We start from the raw sequence: 23,220 nt of genomic DNA, 5'->3' as shown, positions 1-23,220 counted from the left end.
TTCTGAGGCTGTGGATGGCACTGTGTTCTGCATGGCTGAGGTTATGGGGTAAGCGATGCTGCTTTTCCACAATTTCAGCTCGTGCACGTCGGCGGAAGCACTCTATGTAGAAATCCAGGCTGCTGTTTCGACCTTCAGGAGGAGTCCACCCAGAATCCTTCTTTTTGTAGTATTGGTAGGAAGGTCTCTCTGGGTTAATATGTTGGTCAGAGGTGTGTTGGAAATATTCCTTGAGTCGGAGACATCGAAAATAGGATTCTAGGTCACCACAGAACTGTATCATGTTCGTGGGGGTGGAGGGGCAAAAGGAGAGGCCCCGAGATAGGACAGATTCTTCTGCTGGGCTAAGAGTATAGTGGGATAGATTAACAATATTGCTGGGTGGGTTACGGGAACCATTGTTGTGGCCCCTTGTGGCATGTAGTAGTTTTAGATAGCTTAGTGTCCTTTTTCTTTTGTAGAGAAGCAAGTGTGTGTTGTAAATGGCTTGTCTAGTTTTTGTAAAGTCCAACCACGAGGAAGTTTGTGTGGAAGGTTGGTTCTTTATGAGAGTATCCAGTTTTGAGAGCTCATTCTTAATCTTTCCCTGTTTGCTGTAGAGGATGTTGATCACATGGTTCCGCAGTTTCTTTGAGAGTGCGTGGCACAAGCTGTCAGCATAGTCTGTGTGGTATGTAGATTGTAATGGATTTTTTACCTTCAGTCCTTTCGGTATGATGTCCATCTGTTTGCATTTGGAGAGGAAGATGATGTCTGTCTGTATCTGTACGAGTTTTTTCATGAAGTTGACAGATTTGCAACAAAGCCCGTTGCCAACTCTGTCCACATATCTATTCAGGGGATACCATCATAGGGCCTAATCACATCAGCCACACTATAAGAAGCTCGTTCACCCGCGCATCTACCAATGTGATATATGCCATCATGTGCCAGCAATGCCCCTCTGCCATGTACATTGGCCAAACTGGACAGTCTCTACGTAAAAGAATAAATGGACACAAATCAGATGTCAAGAATTATAACATTCAAAAACCAGTTGGAGAACACTTCACTTCAATCTCTCTGGTCACTCGATTACAGACCTAAGAGTGGCTATCCTTCAACAAAAAAACTTCAAAAACAGACTCCAACGAGAGACTACTGAATTGGAATTAATTTGCAAACTGGATACAATTAACTTAGGCTTGAATAGAGACTGGGAGTGGATGAGTCATTACACAAAGTAAAACTATTTCCCCATGTTATTTCTCCCCCCACCCCATCCCACCCCCCACTGTTCCTCAGAGATTCTTGTTAACTGCTGGAATTAGCCTACCTTGCTTGTCACCATGAAAGGTTTTCCTCCTTTCCCCCCCCCTGCTGCTGGTGATGGCTTATCTTAAGTGATCACTCTCCTTACAGTGTGTATGATAAACCCATTGTTTCGTGTTCTCTCTGTGTGTATATAAATCTCCCCTCTGTCTTTACCACCAAATGCATCCAATGAAGTGAGCTGTAGCTCACAAAAGCTTATGCTCAAGTAAATTTGTTAGTCTCTAAGGTGCCACAAGTACTCCTTTTCTTTTTTACTGTTTACCTCTGGCAGCATTTTTAAACCAAGATAACAGGGGAAAAAATAATAAAGCTTATTGAGCATATTGTATAATTTATCAACTGACCTGACAGGTCACATATAATAGATCTTTCAATCTATTTTACTTTGGTGGATAATGACAAATTGTAAATTACTTTTAAGGTGTGTGTTCGTAGGTGGTGATATGGGCATTGGTGATGAGGCCTATGTAAGTACTTAGATTAGCTGTGAAGCATCAAAGTCACAGTGTAGCTAAATTAAAAGGGAGGGAATATTAGGAAACTGTTTAAAACAAATGCCACCTCGATCAGCTCACTCCTTCCTATGGAAAACTTGGGGATGCGGAGGCTAAGTGAGGATAAAATTCTGTGAAGTCCAACAGTTGCTTCATTAGACAGGATTGGGGAAAGGCTCCTGCAATGTCTCCCTTGAACTCTCCCTGCCCCTTATGTCAACACTCTCTCTTATGACAATATTATCCTTTCCGTTTAACTTTTCTATAAGATTCCACTTACAAGTTTTTAGTGTTTGGCATTTGTTTGTGAATCTGCCTTCTCTCTAGGCAGCAAAATATAATGATGAAAAGAGGGAAAATATAATAAAATCCCATTATGAAACATTCTCCCCAGAATCAGCAGAGAACAATAGAAGCAACCAGACTTATTAAACTAAAAAAAAGGTAGTGGAATATGCTAATATTAAAATCCAAATACAGTTAAGGTAAGTGAAATTTATAGTTTAGTTAGTAGGATGATGGTGTAAGTGTTCAGTAACTGAATAGGAGCTATTTGAGAAACAGCATTTTCTTGGATGTCTACTCTAGTAGATAAATATTCTAATATATATTAATTGCTTTTATTTCAAGAACCACAAGAATGCAGCTTCTCTGTTGATGGAAAGTGACTGTCTGCTCAGTAGTCTTCCCCAAGTGAAATGGTCTGAAATGGCTCTGGCCTTGGCATCCAGGCTTCAAGAAGAATGCATAACATTTATTGTAACCAACTTCCCTCATATAATAGAGAGTGAAAGTTTTCATATTTTCTTGCAGGTAAAATGCTCATGAGTTATGTTCTACTTTTTTCAAAACAAATGCATTGTATTATTACACTTTCTTGTATGGGGGTGGGTTCTTCCCAACAACTTAGGCTGTTAATTTACTCAGAATGATTTCAGTGTCACTTTACAAATACATTTACATAAGAATGTAATATTAGGGCAGGGGTCAGTTATTAGGGCATAATTAATTTGAAAAAAATAAGGCTCTGATCCTATGTACAGTTACTTCAAGTTGAGCATGGGTAATTCCATGAAGTCAAGGGGACTACTCTTGTGTGTAAAGTTAAGCACATGCATAAACACACCATAAGCATGTACGGGACCAAAGTCCAAGGTAGCAGCACGGGCATGCCACGATGTCCATTGACTTTTTGAGTTGTAAATGTGCAGCACTGCTAAGGGTTAAGGTACTAATTGAAAGAGTTCCCTGCAGTGTTTCCTGGTAAAAGCTTTCTAATTTTACCCAGCACTGCATTTCCCTAATGATGCTCTGATGCATCAACAATTAAAAATGGATATATCAAAACTGCCCTTTTTCTTCAGATTTGTATTCAGCTATAAATCACCAGCTGCTTCTTCCTAAGGTTTTTTTTTGGCTCAATGATGAGATCTCAAAAATATTTGTAGCACCTTTTTTGTGTGGAGAGAAAGGTGGAATGAATAAATGGGAAACACTGAACACCAAAGTCACAATAATCACTTTCTGTTGGGTAGTGTTTTTTGTATATGAAATACACATTTATTTTAAATGACTCCCTTTTCATTGTTTCCTTAGGTACAGGCAATGAGTAGCAAACCTGATCTTCTAGAACAAGTTTTAAAAGCAATTGAGAAAAACATTAGCATTGAAAACAGTTGCTTTCTTCTTATAGCTGTGAATACTTTGTTGAGCTCCACAAATGTGAAGGAAATGGTAGGTTTTGCAGTATTAATAGAAAAAGAATAGCTCACAACACTTGTTCCGTTATTTTAAAACTGTAACTTTTTTTTTTTTGACGTAGGAGTTCAAATCAAGTTATGCAATTTGGGCTCTATGACCCCAGCACTGCAGCTGGATCCATGCAGGCTGTCCCTCACACCTGTGCAAAGTCCTGTTGAAAACACAGGACCTACTGGCATTTGTGTATAGCAACATTTAAAAAAAAAAGTACTTAGCATGGCCTGTGGCAACACTAAGTGTTACAGGCTAGCAACAATAACTAACAACATTGTGTATGGGAAGGCACTACTGATGTTTACTACCGTTGTAAATATGTGACCGAGAAAGAATATTTAAAAATTAAATAACCTTAAATTTACTCTGGGGTACAGAGTTTATTTTTAATTAATTTACTTTAAAAAAAACACTTGCATACGAGGGTTGTGTTTGCTTTTGTTTCTGGAAAGTGCTACCATGTTCTGGGTGCTACCACAATCTAAATAATAATTTTTTAAATAAAAATTGCCTGTAATGTCATGAGTGACATGTGGATGATACTGATATTGAATGTTACCTGCAAAAAAATTTAAATCTTTTCTTAAACTACTGCAATCAAGTGCTATTATAGACTTACTCAGTAAGAGTGTGAAAATTTAATCAGATACATTTTTGTCCCCCAGAGAATTCGACCTTGTAGTGACAGAGCTGATAGTAAAAAGCTCTGAAAGGATTAATTTAAAAAAGGAATGTGGTGGCTTCTGATGCTTTAGCTTAGTGGGAGTGGCTTAGTTTCAAACTGTATAAAATTATGGTGGGGTGAAGGGGACGACAATAAGCCCTCATAAACAGCATCTACATCTACTAGGTTATTGTAAAATATAAATGATGACATCATTGATCTATCTTAGGGAGTAAGTAGATTCTGAAAGGAATAATGACTGGTTGCTATGACAATGTGCCTCTCGCCAGCTGCTGATTTGTTACTTGAACACAGGGTTTTACGTGCAAGATCCAGGCTCTGCATGATAAGCTGTGGATCTTCCTGGTTCAGTCTTTTTATGCTGTTCGTCACACAGAAAGCTGGAAGCTGATGAGACCAGATCATCAAGAGAAAATACAAGCAGGTATGCAAACAATCAAGAACAGCTATCATTGCATAATAATAGGGTCCTTAATATTAAAAATGTTGGTAGTGTTGGGGGCTGGTAACAAGCTATAGCATACTTAAAACTGTGATGCTCTTGCTTTTAAGGAAGTATTTTATAAATGAAAGCAAAGATAATATCTTAGCCAGCTTCATGCCTAGAAATTATTTAACAGTGAGTTCTGTGAATATTTTCTGGTTTTTATTTTTATAGATATGAAAAATGGAAACCTTATATGTAGGTTAAGTCTATTTTTGTTTGCAACTATTCTAAATTATCAAAAATATTGCAATAGGCTTAAAGAAACCATTATCTATTTCCATTTTTAAGCAGATAAGCATTATAGAAGATTTTAATCTGCACAAAGAAGATTACTATTTCTGTGAATTCAGTTTCTTTCTTAACCAGTTGTTCATATTAATGTATACAGATTGTATATCTCTTGCATAATATCCATCTCATGTGGACTGTGAATAAATGTAGATGGCTTGACTTCACAATTGATTGGTATTGTGATACTGTATGTGTTGCTGCAGAGAGCCCCCAGGAAGCTGCATAGTGATCTCTTAAAATTTTAAGAGGCAGTACTTCAGCTTTAAACAAAAGGAGTTTGTGCTCTGAATGTTTCTGTATTTTCAAATATGTGGAATGAAATTTTGAGGGTGTGGAAGTGAAAATGGCTTCGGGGCCTTGGTTGAATATTTGCTTTGTGATAATGCAGTTTTATAAAGGAAAAAATGTCATTTAATTTTTTTTTTTAAATTAGCTCACCTTTGATTCATAGTAAAAGGTAAAACATCCTAAATGTTTTATTAATGAAGACATTAAAATTGAGACTCTAATGAAAAATTGTACATGATTATAGATGGATTTAATTTTTTATCCCTTAAAATGTTGGTTGAAAGATGGATTATGTCAGTCTTTACAAGCATGATTTAAGGGTGTTACTAAATTATGTTTGATTGCTACTTTCTGAAAAAGGCTCATGATTTCATTCTTTATTATAAAGCACTTCAGTAACTTGGGAGGTTGCTTTCAGAAATAGAAGCATAATTTGGAGTATGTTTGACATCTGATGTTCTTCTGTACTAGGGCTGTAGACTAAAGTAGAACCTAGACCGGTGTTCATAAAGTGGGTGTCATTCAACTCTCCATCTTAATAGTAGGAAAGTTATTTTGTTTTGGGTTTTACAGAGTTATATAGCATTAATTCAGCTCTGATAGACTTCATTTTAACTGTAAACTATTAAGTTATGGAAAAAGTTATGGAAGGTGCTGTCTTTTTCTCATTCACAGCATTTCTGTGTTCTACTGGGCACAAGTTTATGGGAAAATTGTATTAATATATTGGTGTATGTTAATGTGCAGACTCATCACTGAAAAAATATTATATCCCTGTGGTGCAATTTTCAGCATCTTGCCTTTTCTTGCAGGATTTCTATACAGCTAAATAAAGATGCTTTGTAGAACCCAAAATTCTGTTGTAATATTGTTGTAATAAATAAATAGTAGGATACAGCATGTGACGAGTGAATGTTTGTTTAACCCATTTTTCTCAGAATAGATAAAAATTGCATCAAGCCAAAAGATTCATATAAACAAAAATAAATCTTTATCCCTTCTCTCTGTGTACAGTATTTACATATATCCTTTCTATATTGCACAAGCTCTATAGATTTGAAGGTTTCATTGACTAATGCCTTCTAGATGTTATACAGTAAAAATATTTATTAGTAGCTTTATTAATTCAGTTATATAGCATTACACACTGTGATTTACAAATATGGATAAGATGCATTCCTTGCCCTGAAAAGCTTACATAATGTCCTCCAGGTAACTTTAAAACTAATATGTATTCCTCAAGAGATGGTTTCAGAGTAGCAGCCGTGTTAGTCTGTATTTGCAAAAAGAAAAGGAGTACTTGTGGCACCTTAGAGACCAACAAATTTATTTGAGCATGAGCTTTCGTGAGCTACAGCTCACTTCATCGGATGCATTTGGTGGAAAATACAGTGGGGAGATTTATATACACAGACAGAGAACATGAAACAATGGGTTTTATCATACACACTGTAAGGAGAGTGATCACTTAAGATGAGCCATCACCAGCAGGAGGGGGGTGGGGAAGGAGGAAAACCTTTCATGGTGACAAGCAAGGTGGGCCATGGTACGCTGTATCCACTGGATCACCCTTGTCCATATGTTTGTTGACTCCCTCAAGGAATTCTAATAGATTGGTGAGGCATGATATCCCTTTACAAAAGCTGTGCTGACCCTTTTTCCTTTCGTGTTCATCTAGATATCATTGTTCTTTACTATAGTTTCAACCAGTTTGCCTAGTATGAAAATTAGGTATGAAAAATCGCTTCTAGAGCCTTTTTTGAAAATTAGCATCACATTAGCTATCCACCAATCATCTGGTACAGAGGCCTTGTCATAAATATAAAGGGAAGGGTGACCACCTTTCTGTATACAGAACTATAAAATCCCTCCTGGCCAGAGGCAAAACCCTTTCACCTGTAAAGGGTTAAGAAGCTAAGATAACCTTGCTGGCACCTGACCAAAATGACCAATGAGGAGACAAGATACTTTCAAAGCTGGAGGGGTGGTGGAAAACAAAGGGTCTGTCTGTCTGTGTGATGCTTTTGCCGGGAACAAATCAGGAATGCTCTTCATAACTCCTTAAGTTGGTAAGTAATCTAGCTAGAAATGCATTAGATTTCCTTTTGTTTAATGGCTGGTAAAATAGCTGTGCTGAATGGAATGTATGTTCCTGTTTTTGGGTCTTTTTGTAACTTAAGGTTTTGCCTAGAGGGATTCTCTATGTTTTGAATCTGATTACCCTATTTACCATCCTGATTTTTACAGAGGTGATTCTTTTACTTTTTCTTTAATTAAAAGTCTTCTTTTAAGAACCTGATTGCTTTTTCATTGTTCTTAAGATCCAAGGGTTTGGGTCTGTGTTCACCTATGCAAATTGGTGAGGATTTTTATCAAGCCTTCCCCAGGAAAGAGGGTGTACAGTTTGGGGGAAAGACATCTCCAAGTGGGCTCTTTCCCTGTTCTTTGTTTAATACGCTTGGTGGTGGCAGCATAGGGTTCAAGGACAAGGCAAGTTTGTACCTTGAGGAAGTTTTTAACCTAAGCTGGTAAGAATAAGCTTAGGGGGTCTTTCATGCAGGTCCCCACATCTGTACCCTAGAGTTCAGAGTGGGGAAGGAACCTTGACAGACCTATTTAAGTCATAGGTTACATACCACATTTAGTAGTTCTGCAATTATATATTTGAGTTCCTTCAGAACTCTTGGTTGAATACCATCTAGTCCTGGTGACTTATTACTGATTTAATTTATCAGTTTGTTCCAAACCCTCTTCTGTTGATACCTCAATCTGGGACATTTCTTCAGATTTGTCACCTAAAAAGAATGGCTCAGGTGTGGGAATCTCCCTCACATCTTCTCTGGTGAAGACAGATGCAAATTCATTTAGATTCTTGGCAATGTCTTTTTTGAGTGCCCTGTCAGCACTTAGGTCTTTCTTGAGTGCCCCACTGATTGTTTGGCTGGCTCATTGCTTCTGGTGTACTTAAAAAAAATGGCTCTTTTAGTTTTTGAGTTTTTTGCTAGTTGCTCTTCGAATTCTTTTTTGGCCTGCACAATTTTACTTTTTCACTTGACTTGCCAGAGTTTATGCTCCTTTCTATTTTCCTCAGTAGGATTTGGCTTCTAATTTTTAAAGGATGCCTTTTTTGCCTCTAACTGCCTCTTTAACTCCGTTTAGCCATGGTGGCTTCTTTGTGTGCGTGTGGTCCTCTTACTTTTCTTTTTAATTTGAGATATACATTTAATCTGAGCCTCTATTATGGTGTTTTTAAAAAGTTTATGTGCAGCTTGCAGGCATTTCATTCTTATGACTGTTCCTTTTAATTTCCATTTAAGTAGCTTCGTCATTTTTGTGTAGTTCCCCTTTCTGAAGTTAAATGGTACTGTGGTGGTCTTTTTTGGTATTTCCTCCTCCCACCCCCACCCCCCAAGACATTAAGGATGAAATTTAATTATATTTTGGTAGTTATCACCAAACGATTCAGCTATATTCACTTCTTGGACCAGATCCTTTGTTCCACATAGGACTAAATCTAGAATTCTCTCTCCCCTTGTGGGTTCCAGGTCGAGCTGCTCCCAAGAAGCAGTCATTGATGGTGTCTAGAAACTTTATCTCTGCATCCCATCCTGAGGTGACATGTATGCAGTCATTATGGGGAATCATAGACTTTAATGCAAGAAGAGACCATCATGATCATCTAGTCTGATCTCCTGCATGTTGTAGGGCAAATCCACTTCTGTAATAGACCCATAGTCTCCTCCATGCATTGAGACCTTGCAATTCTTCCTGTCTAATTGGCCCTGTACATGGAACTGGAAGCATTTCAGAATGCTACCATGAAGGTCCTGGTCTTTAATCTCTTACCTAGAAGCCTAAATTTGACCTGTAGGACCTCTCTCTTGCCTTTCCCTATATCACTGGTACCTACATATACCATGACCACTGCCTCCTCCCGAGCACTTCACATAAGCCTGTCTAGATGTCTGGAGAGATCCACAACCTCGCACCTGCCAGGCAGTTCACCAGGTGGTTCTCTTGGTCATCACAAACCCAGCTATTTATATTTCTAATGATCAAATCCCCCATTACCTTGCTAATAACTGGGATTCCCCACTGTCCCCTCTCCCACCCCACCCCCCGAGAGGTATTCTCAGTGCAAGAGGATACCATGACATCGTTTGGAAGGAGGGTCCCAACTATAGGATTGTTTCCCTCCTCTCCAGTTTGATGTTCTCCTTCCCAGAGACTTTCATCCTCCTCAACAGCACAGAGGCTGTCAGATCACTCTAATATGTCCCAGAAAGCCTCATCTATGTACCTGTTAGTCTCCCTTAGCTTTTCCAGTTCAGTAACTTTGGTCTCAAAAGTCTGTACTCAGTCTCTGAGGGTCATGAGCTCCTTGCACTGAATGCACATACGCCACCTGCCCACAAAGCAGGTAATCATGCACACTGCATTCAGCAATAAATTGGATAGCTCCAACTCTGCTGCTGGACTTCTGCCTGCATTGTCTTTACTCTTACAGCTTTTTTCCCTTTTTTCTTTTGGAGGGCGGAGGAATGGGGGTGGTTATTGGCCTAAGTTTAGAGAACATTAGGTATATCTGGCTCTCACGCTTCTTCTCTAAACTCCCTTGCAAAACTCCCCTGATCACTTTGAAGCTGAGCGGCACAGGAGCTAGCAAACAGAGCTGTAAACAGGGGAGTTTGAGTGGGAGTTTGAAAGGGGAGTTTATATTGTAGTGCTTGTTTGGGGTTTGCTTTTGCTGGGGGGGGGTGGTCTTTTTGGTGTGGCTTGTGTTTCCCAGATTAACAGGACTTAGGTGGGAAGGCGATGACAGATACGGAGGCAGCTGTGGGAGTGACTCCTGTAGTGGAAGACACATTGAGGATGACTTGATGTGGAAGCTGTGGTATGTACATGATCCTGGAGGGGGGACCTAGTAAGAGTTTTTTCTGCATGAAATGCCGTCTGATAGAGCTGATGGAGGAAAAGATCCGAGGTTTGGAGATGCAGGTGGAAAGTCTGGTTGAGTTTAGGAAGGGGTTTGAGCAGATGATGGAGCAAAGGTATGAGGTATCTGAAGGGAAAAGCTCAGACTTACAGATGGAAGCAGGGCTGGGGAATTTTGAGGGGAGACTGGGTGAGGAAAGTGGTCAGTGGAAGCATGTGACTAAAAGAACCAGGCAGAGGAAAAGACGGGCTAGTGAAGGAGAAATAGAGCTGAGGAACAGGTTTGCAGAGTTGGAAAATGAAGAAGGGGCTCAGCAGGTACTTGTTGAAGGTGGAAGGGTAAGGAAGAAGAGAAGAGAGGCTAGTCCTATAGGAAAAGCGGAAGAGTCAAGGGAGACTACACCAAATATGAGCCCCAGGAGGATACAGGATGGGTTGAAGAAGATTGTAAGGGAAAATAGGAATGGAAAGAACTTGCAGGCAGAGGGAACAAGGGAGAGACTGGAGAATAGCACTGTCACCAGGAAAAGGCAGGTCTATGTGATCAGGGACTCTTTATTGAGAAGAATAGACAGGTTTGTAACTAGAGCTGATCCAGAGAATAGAAAGGTGCTAAGATACGGGATGTAGACCTGAGGTTGAAAAGGATCCTAAAGGTAGCGGGAAAGAATCCCCTAATTATCCTTCATGTGGGAACAAATGATACGGCTAGATTCTCGCTGGAAAGTATTAAGGGAGACTATGCTAGGCTGGGGAAGGCGCTTAAGGAAATTGAGGCTCAGGTGATCTTTAGTGGGATCCTTCCTGTTCCTAGAGAAAGGCAACAAAGGTGTGACAAGATTATGACTGTCAACAGATGGCTTAGGCAGTGGTGCTATAAGGAGGGCTTTGGGATGTATGGCCACTGGGAGGCATTCACGGACAGAGGACAGTTCTCTCGGGAGGGACTTCATCTGAGTAGGGAAGGAAATAGACTTCTAGGATCAAGGCTGGCACAAATGATAAAGAGAGCTTTAAACTAGGAATTTGAGGGAGATGGTTGGGAGATGTCCAGGTAATCGCCACGCCAGATTTTAGCATTGAGAGGGAAGAAGACGAAGTAAGAAAGGATACAGCCGTGGGTAGGAGAATGTATATAAGGAGCGAGGGCGGTGTGGATACTAGTCTAATAGGCACAGTCATTCTACAGCCAGTATAACCTAATAGGGTACAAAATGTGAGCGAGGCCAAACAGCAAAAATTAAGATGTTTGTACACCAATGCAAGGAGCCTAGGTAACAAAATGGAGGAACTAGAGCTACTGGTGCAGGAAGTGAAACCAGATACTATAGGGATAACAGAAACATAGTGGAATAGTAGTCATGACTGGACTACAGGTATTGAAGGGTATGTGCTGTTTAGGAAAGACAGAAACAAAGGTAAAGGTGGTGGAGTAGCATTGTATATCAATGATGAGTTAGAATGTAAAGAAATAAGAAGCGATGCAATGGATAAGACAGAGTCCGTCTGGGCAAAAATTACATTGGGGAAGATAACTAGTAAAGCCTCTCCTACGATAGTGCTTGGGGTGTGCTATAGACCTCCGGGATCTAATTTGGATATGGATAGAGCCTTTTTTAATGTTTTTAATAAAGTAAATACTAATGGAAACTGCGTGATCATGGGAGACTTTAACTTCCCAGATATAGACTGGAGGACCAGTGCTAGTAATAATAATAGGGCTCAGATTTTCCTAGATGCGATAGCTGATGGATTCCTTCATCAAGTAGTTGCTGAACCGACTAGAGGGGATGCCATTTTAGATTTAATTTTGGTGAGTAGCGAGGACCTCATAGAAGAAATGGTTGTAGGGGACAATCTTGGCTCAAGTGATCATGAGCTAATTCAGTTCAAACTGAACGGAAGGATTAACAAAAATAAATCTGCAACTAGAGTTTTTGATTTCAAAAGGGCTGACTTTCAAAAATTAAGGAAATTAGTTAGGGAAGTGGATTGGACTGAAGAATTTATGGATCTAAATGTAGAGGAGGCCTGGGATTACTTTAAATCAAAGCTGCAGAAGCTATCGGAAACCTGTATCCCAAGAAAGGGGAAAAAATTCATAGGCAGGAGTTGTAGACCAAGCTGGATGAGTAAGCATCTTAGAGAGGTGATTAAGAAGAAGCAGAAAGCATACAGGGAGTGGAAGATGGGAGGGATCAGCAAGGAAAGCTACCTAATTGAGGTCAGAACATGTAGGGATAAAGTGAGACAGGCTAAAAGTCGAGTAGAGTTGGACCTTGCAAAGGGAATTAAAACCAATAGTAAAAGGTTCTATAGCCATATAAATAAGAAGACAACTAAGAAAGAAGAAGTGGGGCCGCTAAACACTGAGGATGGAGTGGAGGTTAAAGATAATCTAGGCATGGCCCAATATCTAAACAAATACTTTGCCTCAGTCTTTAATAAGGCTAAAGAGGATCTTAGGGATAATGGTAGCATGACAAATGGGAATGAGGATATGGAGGTAGATATTACTATATCTGAGGTAGAAGCGAAACTCAAACAGCTTAATGGGACTAAATCGGGGGGCCCAGATAATCTTCATCCAAGAATATTAAAGGAATTGGCACCTGAAATTGCAAGCCCATTAGCAAGAATTTTTAATGAATCTGTAAACTCAGGAGTAGTACCGAATGATTGGAGAATTGCTAATATATTTCCTATTTTTAAGAAAGGAAAAAAAGTGATCCGGGTAACTACAAGCCAGTTAGTTTGACATATGTAGTATGCAAGGTCCTGGAAAAAATTTTGAAGGAGAAATTAGTTAAGGACATTGAAGTCAATGGTAAATGGGACAAAATACAACATGGTTTTACAAAAGGTAGATTGTGCCAAAACAACCTAATCTCCTTTTTTGAAAAAATAACAGATTTTTTAGATAAAGGAAATGCAGTGGATCTAATTTACCTAGATTTCAGTAAGGCATTTGATACAGTGCCACATGGGGAATTATTAGTTAAATTGGAGAAGATGGGGATCAATATGAACATCAAAAGGTGGATAAAGAGTTGGTTAAAGGGGAGACTGCAACAGGTCCTACTGAAAGGAGAACTGTCAGGTTGGAGGGAGGTTACCAGTGGAGTTCCTCAGGGATCGGTTTTGGGACCAATCTTATTTAATCTTTTTATTACTGACCTTGGCACAAAAAGTGGGAGTGTGCTAATAAAGTTTGCAGATGATACAAAGCTGGGAGGTATTGCCAATTCGGAGAAGGATCGGGATATTATACAGGAGGATCTGGATGACCTTGTAAACTGGAGTAATAGTAATAGGATGAAATTTAATAGTGAGAAGTGTAAGGTTATGCATTTAGGGATTAATAACAAGAATTTTAGTTATAAGTTGGGGACGCATCAATTAGAAGTAACAGAAGAGGAGAAGGACCTTGGAGTATTGGTTGATCATAGGACGACTATGAGCTGCCAATGTGATATGGCTGTGAAAAAAGCTAATGCGGTTTTGGGATGCATCAGGAGAGGCATTTCCAGTAGGGATAAGGAGGTTTTAGTACCATTATACAAGGCATTGGTGAGACCTCACCTAGAATACTGTGTGCAGTTCTGGTCTCCCATGTTTAAAAAGGATGAATTCAAACTGGAGCAGGTACAGAGAAGGGCTACTAGGATGATCCGAGGAATGGAAAACTTGTCTTATGAAAGGAGACTTAAGGAGCTTGGCTTGTTTAGCCTAACTAAAAGAAGTTGAGGGGAGATATGATTGCTCTCTAAATATATCAGAGGGATAAATACAGGAGAGGGAGAGGAATTATTTCAGCTCAGCACCAATGTGGACACAAGAACAAATGGGTATAAACTGGCCACTAGGAAGTTTAGACTTGAAATTAGACGAAGGTTTCTAACCATCAGAGGAGTGAAGTTTTGGAATAGCCTTCCTAGGGAAGCAGTGGGGGCAAAAGATCTATCTGGCTTTAAGATTCTACTCGATAAGTTTATGGAGGAGATGGTATGATGGGATAATGTGATTTTTGGTAAGTAATTGATCTTTAAATATTCAGGGTAAATAGGACTAATCCCCTGAGATGGGATATTAGATGGATGGGATCTGAGTTACCCAGGAAAGAATTTTCTGTAGTATCTGGCTGGTGAATCTTGCCCATGTGCTCAGGGTTTAGCTGATTGCCATATTTGGGGTCGGGAAGGAATTTTCCTCCAGGGAAGATTGGAGAGGCCCTGGAGGTTTTTCGCCTTCCTCTGTAGCATGGGGCACAGGTCATTTGAGGGAGGCTTCTCTGCTCCTTGAAGTCTTTAAACCACGATTTGAGGACTTCAATAGCTCAGACATAGGTGAGGTTTTTCATAGGAGTGGGTGGGTGAGATTCTGTGGCCTGCGTTGTGCAGGAGGTCGGACTAGATGATCAGAATGGTCCCTTCTGACCTTAGTATCTATGAATCTATCTATGAAGCTTGTTTTTTAAACCCCTGTTCTCTCTGACTAGTCCTGCTCCTTGGTCAGTGCTTAATGGATTCTAAAGGGATTAGGAATCAAAATTTCCTTAAGAAGCTCTCAGCCTTGCTTAGCAGGTTGCTACGTTCAGCACATGTCCCCCAAACAGACCATACTATATACTACAGTATATTGTTTAGTTGTTTTAAGAGAATAGATCTTTTATTTCAAATAGATGATGATAGTATAAATGTTATAAATGTATAAGTGGTTAGAACTAATTGAAAGTGATTGTTTTTGCACATTCCTATACACCCAGGATCTCAAAGTACACCCCAAAGATTTAATGAGCTACGTATATCAGAGATATGGAAGTATTATCCTTGTTTTGTAGATGGGGAAACAGATTAAGTAACTTGAACCAGGTACATAAGAAGTTTGTTGCAGAGTTCATTACAGCTATTGGCTCTCCTAACTCTGAATCCTGTACTCTAGACATAAAAACATCCTTCACCACTTAATGTTTTCCATTTTGCCAAAATAAATCTCCCCTGACTAGTTTTAGAACCACTAGAATTGTTCTCTGGCTCCAAAAGATAGTTCCATGAATAAAGCTGGCTTTTTTTCTCTCTCATGCTGCCTTCCCACTGATAATAGAGATCTTTTTTCCCCCTATACAGCTGCTTTTGACAAAGGGGATGATCGAAGACTTGGCAAAAAACCTGTATTCACTAGTTCTCAGGTAAATGCTTAGATTCTTACAATTTAAAAAAAATCAGAATCCTGTAAACGTAACTGCTCCTTTTCATGGTTTATATTTTCAAAATAATGTAATGCATTGTGGTCTGTGTTTACTAACTACTGGTAGTTAATATTCAGCAATCACATCTTCCTTGTAATTCTAGTTGAGCCAATATTTTATGCATAATCTGTGATGTCCATTATTAGAGCATTTTAGATTTTGATGTGGGTTAACAGGAGTCCATGCTTTCAAATAGTTGGGACCAAACAGAAGAGAGGAATTTGTGTTCAGAAGTTATTGCACACTTCCCTGTTGGATTATAATAATAATACTGTGATCTCAAGTTTGGAAAATAAGTGGCCTGCTACTGAGCTAATGGAGCTGTTCCACTAGCTGAAGCCACCAATTAACTCAGTCTGTTACACTCCCCATTAATCTGCTTGCTGTGAAAGAGCTTTTCAAAGGCATCAACAATCCATGTATTTGAGAATCCATGCCCAAAGTGACATTGCTGTTTGACAGAAAAGGTACTGTTATAGGGGTTAATCTCCAACGATGTCCTATGCATTACTATTTACTTTGTTACTAGTTAGATTACATTTTTATAGGCTTAAATCTTAACACTAAAAAAATACCTTTACCTGGGAATTCTGAACCCTTATTTGGAAGATATACTGTTTTAGAATGGTTGAAAGCTTCCCATGTCATATGTATTTAAAAATAATGGCAGTGTTTATGTTCATAGGGAATCATATACTGAATTCCCACTTTAAAAGTCTAAAATATAACCTATAAAATAAAAATGAATCTTTCCAACAGGAACTATTGTATAAAGATTATACAGTATTGTGTCCAAAGCAAAGGAGAAGGTTTTGCATAGGCATTTCTTGTACCCTCTGATTAGTAGGGGATGTAAAGGGAACTGGAGTTAGTACTTAAGAGTGCTTGAAAGGCAGCAATCTCAGCTCCATGACTTAAAAAATTATTTTTATTTCTTCCCCCTAAACTCTACTTTTAGTGCTAGATTCATGCTAACCTTCATGAGTACCTATGTTTCAAGAGCTAAAGATTATGCATGATTTATTGTGTTGCTAAGTATCTTTTGTTCTTCCTTCCAGCTAAACAGACGCATTACTGACTCTGTTGATATAAGGCAAACTTCCTGGAAAGTAAACGGCAAGAGAGATTATTGGGGCGATTCCTTCACTAATCAGGATAAAATGAAATCTGATGGATTAGGAGCATCTGGACATACATCAAGTACCAACAGAAACACTGCTAATAAGACTTCAAAACATGATGACTTAAAGGGAAAAGATAGTAAGAAAACAGTTTCCAAGATTACAAAAGATTTAAAAACTGGGGAAAAAGTTGCTTCACCAAAGGCTAGAGCTGTCATAAAGTCAAAAATAGAAAGTAATGGAAATACTAAGGCTGAAAGTTTGATTACCAAACAAGATTCAGAAAGGTCATCTTCAAGTGGGCAAAAAAATTCAGGAAGTGGAAAAGGAGTAAAAAATCAGGAAGGAAAAAGTTCAGGTGCCAGACCTAAAGTACTTACTGGAAGCCCAAGTGTGCAAATCAAAACAAAGCCATTGAAGAAAACCACAGGGAAAGAATCACCCTCTCTGGTAACAGAGACAGGAACTTTCAGCAAGTCAACAAACTCGAGTACAGATTTACAGATTTCCAATGAACAACTAGATGAACCCAAAGAGGATAAACCGGTAGATGAAGGAAAAAAACATGCTGGTAATAAGAGATCCCTTCTGACTTGCCACAGGCAGGTCATATGCTGGAAAACAGCCTGAAGAGTTCCAAAAGTTCTATTCTATATGGTTATGACCCTGCACAAGCATATTTTTAAAATAAATATTAGTTACAAAATGTAATGCTAAAATGCCCCTGTATGAATGGCTCTAACTCATATGTTACGTGCTTTGAAAAAATGTGTGTATACAAGACAGCACTATAAAAATCTCAATTCTTCCAGTTTTGGCATCTATGCTGTTTTCAGTATCTGACCATTTATACGTTAGTATTTGTTTTTAGGTATTTGTATATCATACATTTTATCCTATAACTAAGTCTTTAATTTTATTTATAGCAGTGAAAACAAAGTCTGCTTTGAAGATGACTAATGGAGCCACCAACAAAAAAGCTAATGAACTTGAGGCTAATGTTACAACAAATAGGTTTGTTGGAAATCAAAATATTACTTATATTATATACTGGGTTTTTAATTGCTTGATAAATGTAATTGTCATTTAATCAACATGTTTTTAAACCTAAGAATTTTTCAGAATAGTTGTCTATTTCACATTGTTAGTAAGAAAGTAGAAATAACTATGGACAATATTCTTGTGAAGATAGAATTCTTTTGCCTCTGTGTTTGGGCTGCTTTGTGTATTTGTTATTTTAGCATTGTTACAGTAAGTCTGCAGATCTGAACAATTATATGACTGAATCCTGGAAAGTGCTGAGAACTGTCCATAACCTCTGAAATAGCTTGAGATGGAGCTACAAAATCAATGGAAGATGAGAGAAGTTAGTACCTTGGAGAAAGAGGTCCCTAAATATATTGTTTATGTTCAGGAAGAGGAAAGTCATTTCACATGGCATATATTGTGCTTTCAATGTTAAAATATATAGAGTACTACTGATTATTTAAACAAATTCATTTTTAGATCTTAAACTTGCAAGTAATGCAAGCAGTATCTTTTTCTCCTATAGTGTGACAAAGAAATCCACTGGAAAAGGATACAATGAACAAAATCAACAAACTATTTTGAAGAAAAAGGGAAATGTGAGTGGCAATTCTACATCTCAGCAGAAGACAAAGAATGCACCAGCTAATGTTGCTAAAAACCAAGGTAGAATTAAATGATAAGGAATTTGACAACAGACAAGTTCTGATGATCTTGATGTATTTCCCATATTTCATTTTTGCTGACAGACCTTAGATGTATTTTTCTGCTTGTTTAATTCTCATGAGGCTGGGGGTCTCTCTGTCTGTCTGTCTATATAATATGGCCAGCTATCGGAGAAACCTCTTTCCTAATATGCTTTGTGCATCTTTTGTCCTCTGATGGTATCTTAAGTATTCTGCACCTAGAACTTCCATTAAGTTCAGCAGAAATTCTGTATCTGAAACAAGTTCACAGACACATTAGAGATCCATGTTGCAGATTGGATGGAAGATATTTCTCCTTTTGTCTACATTATATGCTTTTTATATTTTAACACTGGTTGATTCCAGTGTTCATCATTTATGAATACAGTTTTTCATGCATTCTGTACAATACATAGTAAAAATATTTCAAAATGATCTTTTCCTTTTGTAATCATCTTAACTTAAGTGTGTAAATAAGATTTAAACTTTTATAGAGTGCAAAATATAATCACTTCAGTTTGATTGTATTATAACACCAGAGAGAGTTACAGTGATTATGGAAAAACCCTAAGTAGAAGGCAGAAAATCAGAACTGCTGATGAATGACTTTTCAAGTCACAGTAATGTGCAGGGAACAAGTGTTACAGGTGAACAAAATTCTACTACTATAAAGACCTGTAATGCTCAAATTAACATAATTAGGACGTCTTTAGTCACTTACCGACATTATTTTTCATATTTAGTTGGTCTCATAGTTACAGCCCCAAAATTACTGACTTGTCACACAAGCCAAGGTATTCCAGCATGCACTGAACTCTAGATGTCAGTAGCACTGATCATTAGTTCTGGAGCACAGGATTGCCTTGGGTAAAAGATAAGTAGTGTTTTACTCATTACTCTTAAGGATTTTGATATAAAATAAGATTATATTATGGAATATAAAATATATTAAGTGAAAGTCCAAAGTCCTCAGAGTATTAAGTAAAATCTGACTTATCTTTTCTTAAAAAATTCACTGTCTGCTCCATTATTAAACATCAGTATAGAAATACTGTGCATTCACAGACATGGAAAAAGTATTGTAAGGCAAGGAGAAATCAGTGTAAGGTGCAAGGACAATATACCTTGAGAATTACCTTTTTTAAATCTGCATTTTAACACCTTGGCAACCTATTTTATAACTAGCAAAAAGTATAGTCCGTTGTAGCTGTTTTTATAGCAAGTATGGTGTGGTATGTAATAACCTTCACTGTGTAGAGACCTGGCAGTGCCAAGGCACAAAAAAGAAAGTGAAGAGTGGAGTATTTTCAGCTTGAACACTGCATTTCTTTATTGATTAAATTAGAACCAGAATACTACTTTAATTCACATTCAGCTAGTAAAGGGGTTCTGTCTTTTCTACTGGTGACCCGTTTCACACAGCAAGCCTCTGAGTATGACCCCCCTTATACATTAAAAACACTTTTTTATATATTTAACACCATTATAAATGCTGGAGGCAAAGCGGAGTTTGGGGTGGAGGCTGACAGCTCGCGAGCCCCCATGTAATAACCTCGTGACCCCCTAATAAGGGGTCTTGACCCCCAGTTTGAGAACCCTTGAGCTAGTACATGAAACATAGGTCCTGTCCATTTATGGTCATTAAAGATCTCACAATGCTTTCTGAAAGAGCAGGGGTGTTAATACTGGTGTTTTGGCCATATTACAACTAGAATAGGTACATTCTGCTTACTTAAATTTCCTCTGTAATTTAAATTGAATAGAGTACTCATCACTTCCTAAATTAAACAGCTGAGCAGTGATTTTCGTGTACTATTAGCTGCTGCTTTCCACTCTAGTAATGGTCGCACTTCAGTAGATAAAGTGATTCCTACATTTACAGTTTGTAAAGTGCTTGCATTCAAAGGTTCTATATTAGTGGAAGATATTTTTATTAAATGTTTGTATTTAAGATCATTTAATTGTTTAACAAATTTTAAAATCACTTGGTTGTCTAAAATATTTAATAATAAATATTAAATTGAATTACATGCATCCAACTTATCAATAATATAGTTCTCTGACTAGAATGTGTTTTGTTTACTTCTTTATTTGTTAGGACCACAAGGAGATTCACAAAATTCATTAAAATCTGGAATGTTTCCAAAACAAAACGAAGAAAAAAACATGATGCAAAATTTGTCTCAGACAACACTTTCAGAAAAACAACCTTCATCTAAGAAAAAGAGTATTAAACAATCACTTGCAGTTAAAGCCACTGCAAAAATAATAGTAACACCCAAAAATCAGACCCATTCAAAGAAAGGTGAGACTATAAACAAAGACCCAAAACAGAAAATAATTACCGGGCAGCTTATATCAAAAGCTCAATCTTCAACACAAAGACATTCAAGAAGTGAATCTCCTGTTGTCCAGAAAAACGTGCATAGTCCTGAACAGAAAAGTTCAGAACAGAAACTTGAACAACACACATCTGCTGCTTTTGCAATTCAGCCACATGACAATAACAAATGTAGCCCTGCAAAACAAAGTAAGTGTGAAAAATCTATGATGGAGTGTAGCAGAGGAGACCTGCTCATGACATCATGGAAACCTGATCCAAGAAAATTATTGGATCCTCTTGAAAATGGGGAATACAAAGTAGAAACCAAACGTTTTTGTACTCAAGTCAGAGGACAAAATGTTCCTAAGCTGAATATTTCAATGCAAAATGAAATGGAATCAGAACAGGTTGGTGAAGATGAAATTGAAATTAAATATCTGGTAGATAAAAACAAAGATGATGATAGTACAACTGAATTTAATTGTTATACAGAGCCTAGTAGAAATGCATACTCAGTCATATGCAAGAATACTGGCCAAAAACTCCCTAGTTCCATTTCAGAAGAAAGTTTGAAAAAGAGCAAAACTGTTTGTGATTCAGCTCAGAAATATTTGGGATATTCAGGAAACAGCAAAGTATATTTAACACAAGCAGTAGAAGACTGTGCGGAACAAAATAAAACCTTAAAAACTGAAATGGGCATTAATTATGGAGAAGCTCACTTTCCCAGCTTTTCTAAGGTAACAAATGCCTCTAATTCAGAACAAGATGAAAGAAAATCCTCTAAGACTCATGTAAAGGGATTTGCAAGGGCTGGTCAATTGTCTGATAAATCAGCCTTGACTGAATACAGGTCTGCTACAGTAGACTCAGATGCTGCTTCAAAATGTTTCACAGGACAGGTTACAGAAAAATGGTCACCTAAAGATATGGATAGTACAGAAACACCAGAAAGTCATGAAAATTCAGAAACTCCCTTTGAGGATCGTTGGAATTTGAGTACAGGTATGTTGGATCCAAAAGAGAGTCCCGAATCTGATACCGGCAGTGCAACAACATCTTCTGATGATATCAAACCAAGATCAGAAGACTATGATGCTGGAGGCTCTCAGGATGATGAAGGATCAAATGAGAGAGGGATTTCTAAATGTAGCACTACGTTGTGCCATGATTTTCTTGGAAGAAGCAGCAGTGATACAAGTACACCTGAAGAACTAAAAATCTATGACAGTAGTCTAAGAATAGAAGTGAAAATGAAAAAAGAGGGTTCAGATCTTTTCCGTGTTAATTCAACAAGTGATGATGAAATACCAAGAAAAAGATCTGAAGTGTGGTCACATCAAGGTGTATTAAGATTCAATACTAGGGAAAATGAAAACACTACTTTTGGCAGTGCACAATTTACTCAGGAAGCAGACCAAGTTTCCTCTTCTGCAGATGAAACGGAAGATGACAGATCTGAAGCAGAAAATGTAACAGAAACCTTTCCTCCATCTGACCCTCCTTCTCAGCCATTCCAAGGAATTGTTAATTTAGCTTTTGAAGATGCAACAGAGAATGATATTGAAAGTCAAGAGTTTTCTACAACTAAAAAATTTAAGCGATCTGTTTTACTTTCAGTAGACGAATGTGAAGAGTTGGGATCTGATGACGGAGACGCTCACGCTCCCCTTCAGCATTCCATAGATTCCCCTACTCCTTCTGATGTTTTTGATAGTGTATCTCAGGAGCGTGATGGAAAGACTTATTATTCAAGGTATTCATTGGAAACTGAAGATGGATTCCTGGAGTGCAAACAGCAAGAAAAGGATAGAAGTGAGAGATTAGATAAAAGTGAGCACTTTTTTGTAGATCCCCATAACACAGAAATCAAAGGAAAAGATAATCAAGGTGCTTCGGTGACAGAACAAAATTGCCCAGAGAAAGTACTCTCACTAGCAGATAGTCAGTGTTCAATACAAGAGCAAAAGGTAAATAGTAAGAATGAAGAGATTAATGAAATTCAACAGTGCAATAAACTTTCAGACAATGACATGAAGTCTCAAGAAAGACCCTGTCATCTGAACCTTCATCAAAGAGATACTAATTGTGACATGCAAAAGAACAGCTCTGCAAAATCTGTAAAACCCTGTAAGAGTCAGTTACTGACTCAAGAAGGTCAAGAGAGAGAGTGTCAACGAGCACCTACTGAATACAATAATACTGATTTACCTGCAGGTAATGTACAGAAATAGAAACGTTAAGTCCCTCAAAAAATTAAATTAGTAGACAGAATATTGGAAATGTGATGTCTGGGGTCAAATCATGAACTCTAATTAATAATTGGCTCAAATTTTTTAACAAAACGTAAATGCTTTTAATTATTTACTTGTTTACTGAATGCTCGTCCATTTTGGATACACATTAAATAACTTAATGTTTCAGTGGAAAACTTGAATATTTATATTAGGCAAATCTATTCAGATTGGGAACAATTCCTTGCATGCTAATTTTTTTTGGTCCAATTTAACATTGGCAGCATCAGCTTTTGGTGGGAACTTTTGTATACGTTTTGTCTGCTTTACAAC

General features: G+C 37.9%; 1 protein-coding gene across 5 annotated transcripts in view; it reads left to right on the top strand.

Moving 5' to 3' along the window:
• Window positions 1-23,220, top strand: part of BTBD8 (BTB domain containing 8) — an 83,916-nt gene that overhangs the window by 52,776 nt on the left and 7,920 nt on the right. For all 5 annotated transcript variants that reach the window (XM_043491235.1, XM_043491234.1, XM_043491237.1 and 2 more), the window contains 8 exons: window positions 2,439-2,621; window positions 3,405-3,542; window positions 4,543-4,672; window positions 15,376-15,437; window positions 16,556-17,189; window positions 17,545-17,632; window positions 18,171-18,310; window positions 20,429-22,870. In XM_043491235.1, the coding sequence (XP_043347170.1) occupies window positions 2,439-2,621; window positions 3,405-3,542; window positions 4,543-4,672; window positions 15,376-15,437; window positions 16,556-17,189; window positions 17,545-17,632; window positions 18,171-18,310; window positions 20,429-22,870 (3,817 nt within the window). The remainder of the gene's footprint in view (window positions 1-2,438; window positions 2,622-3,404; window positions 3,543-4,542; window positions 4,673-15,375; window positions 15,438-16,555; window positions 17,190-17,544; window positions 17,633-18,170; window positions 18,311-20,428; window positions 22,871-23,220) is intronic.

This window comes from Dermochelys coriacea, chromosome 8 (assembly GCF_009764565.3).
Source record: "Dermochelys coriacea isolate rDerCor1 chromosome 8, rDerCor1.pri.v4, whole genome shotgun sequence".
Taxonomy (NCBI): Eukaryota; Metazoa; Chordata; order Testudines; family Dermochelyidae; genus Dermochelys; species Dermochelys coriacea.
This window is presented reverse-complemented; position numbering and strand designations above follow the sequence as displayed.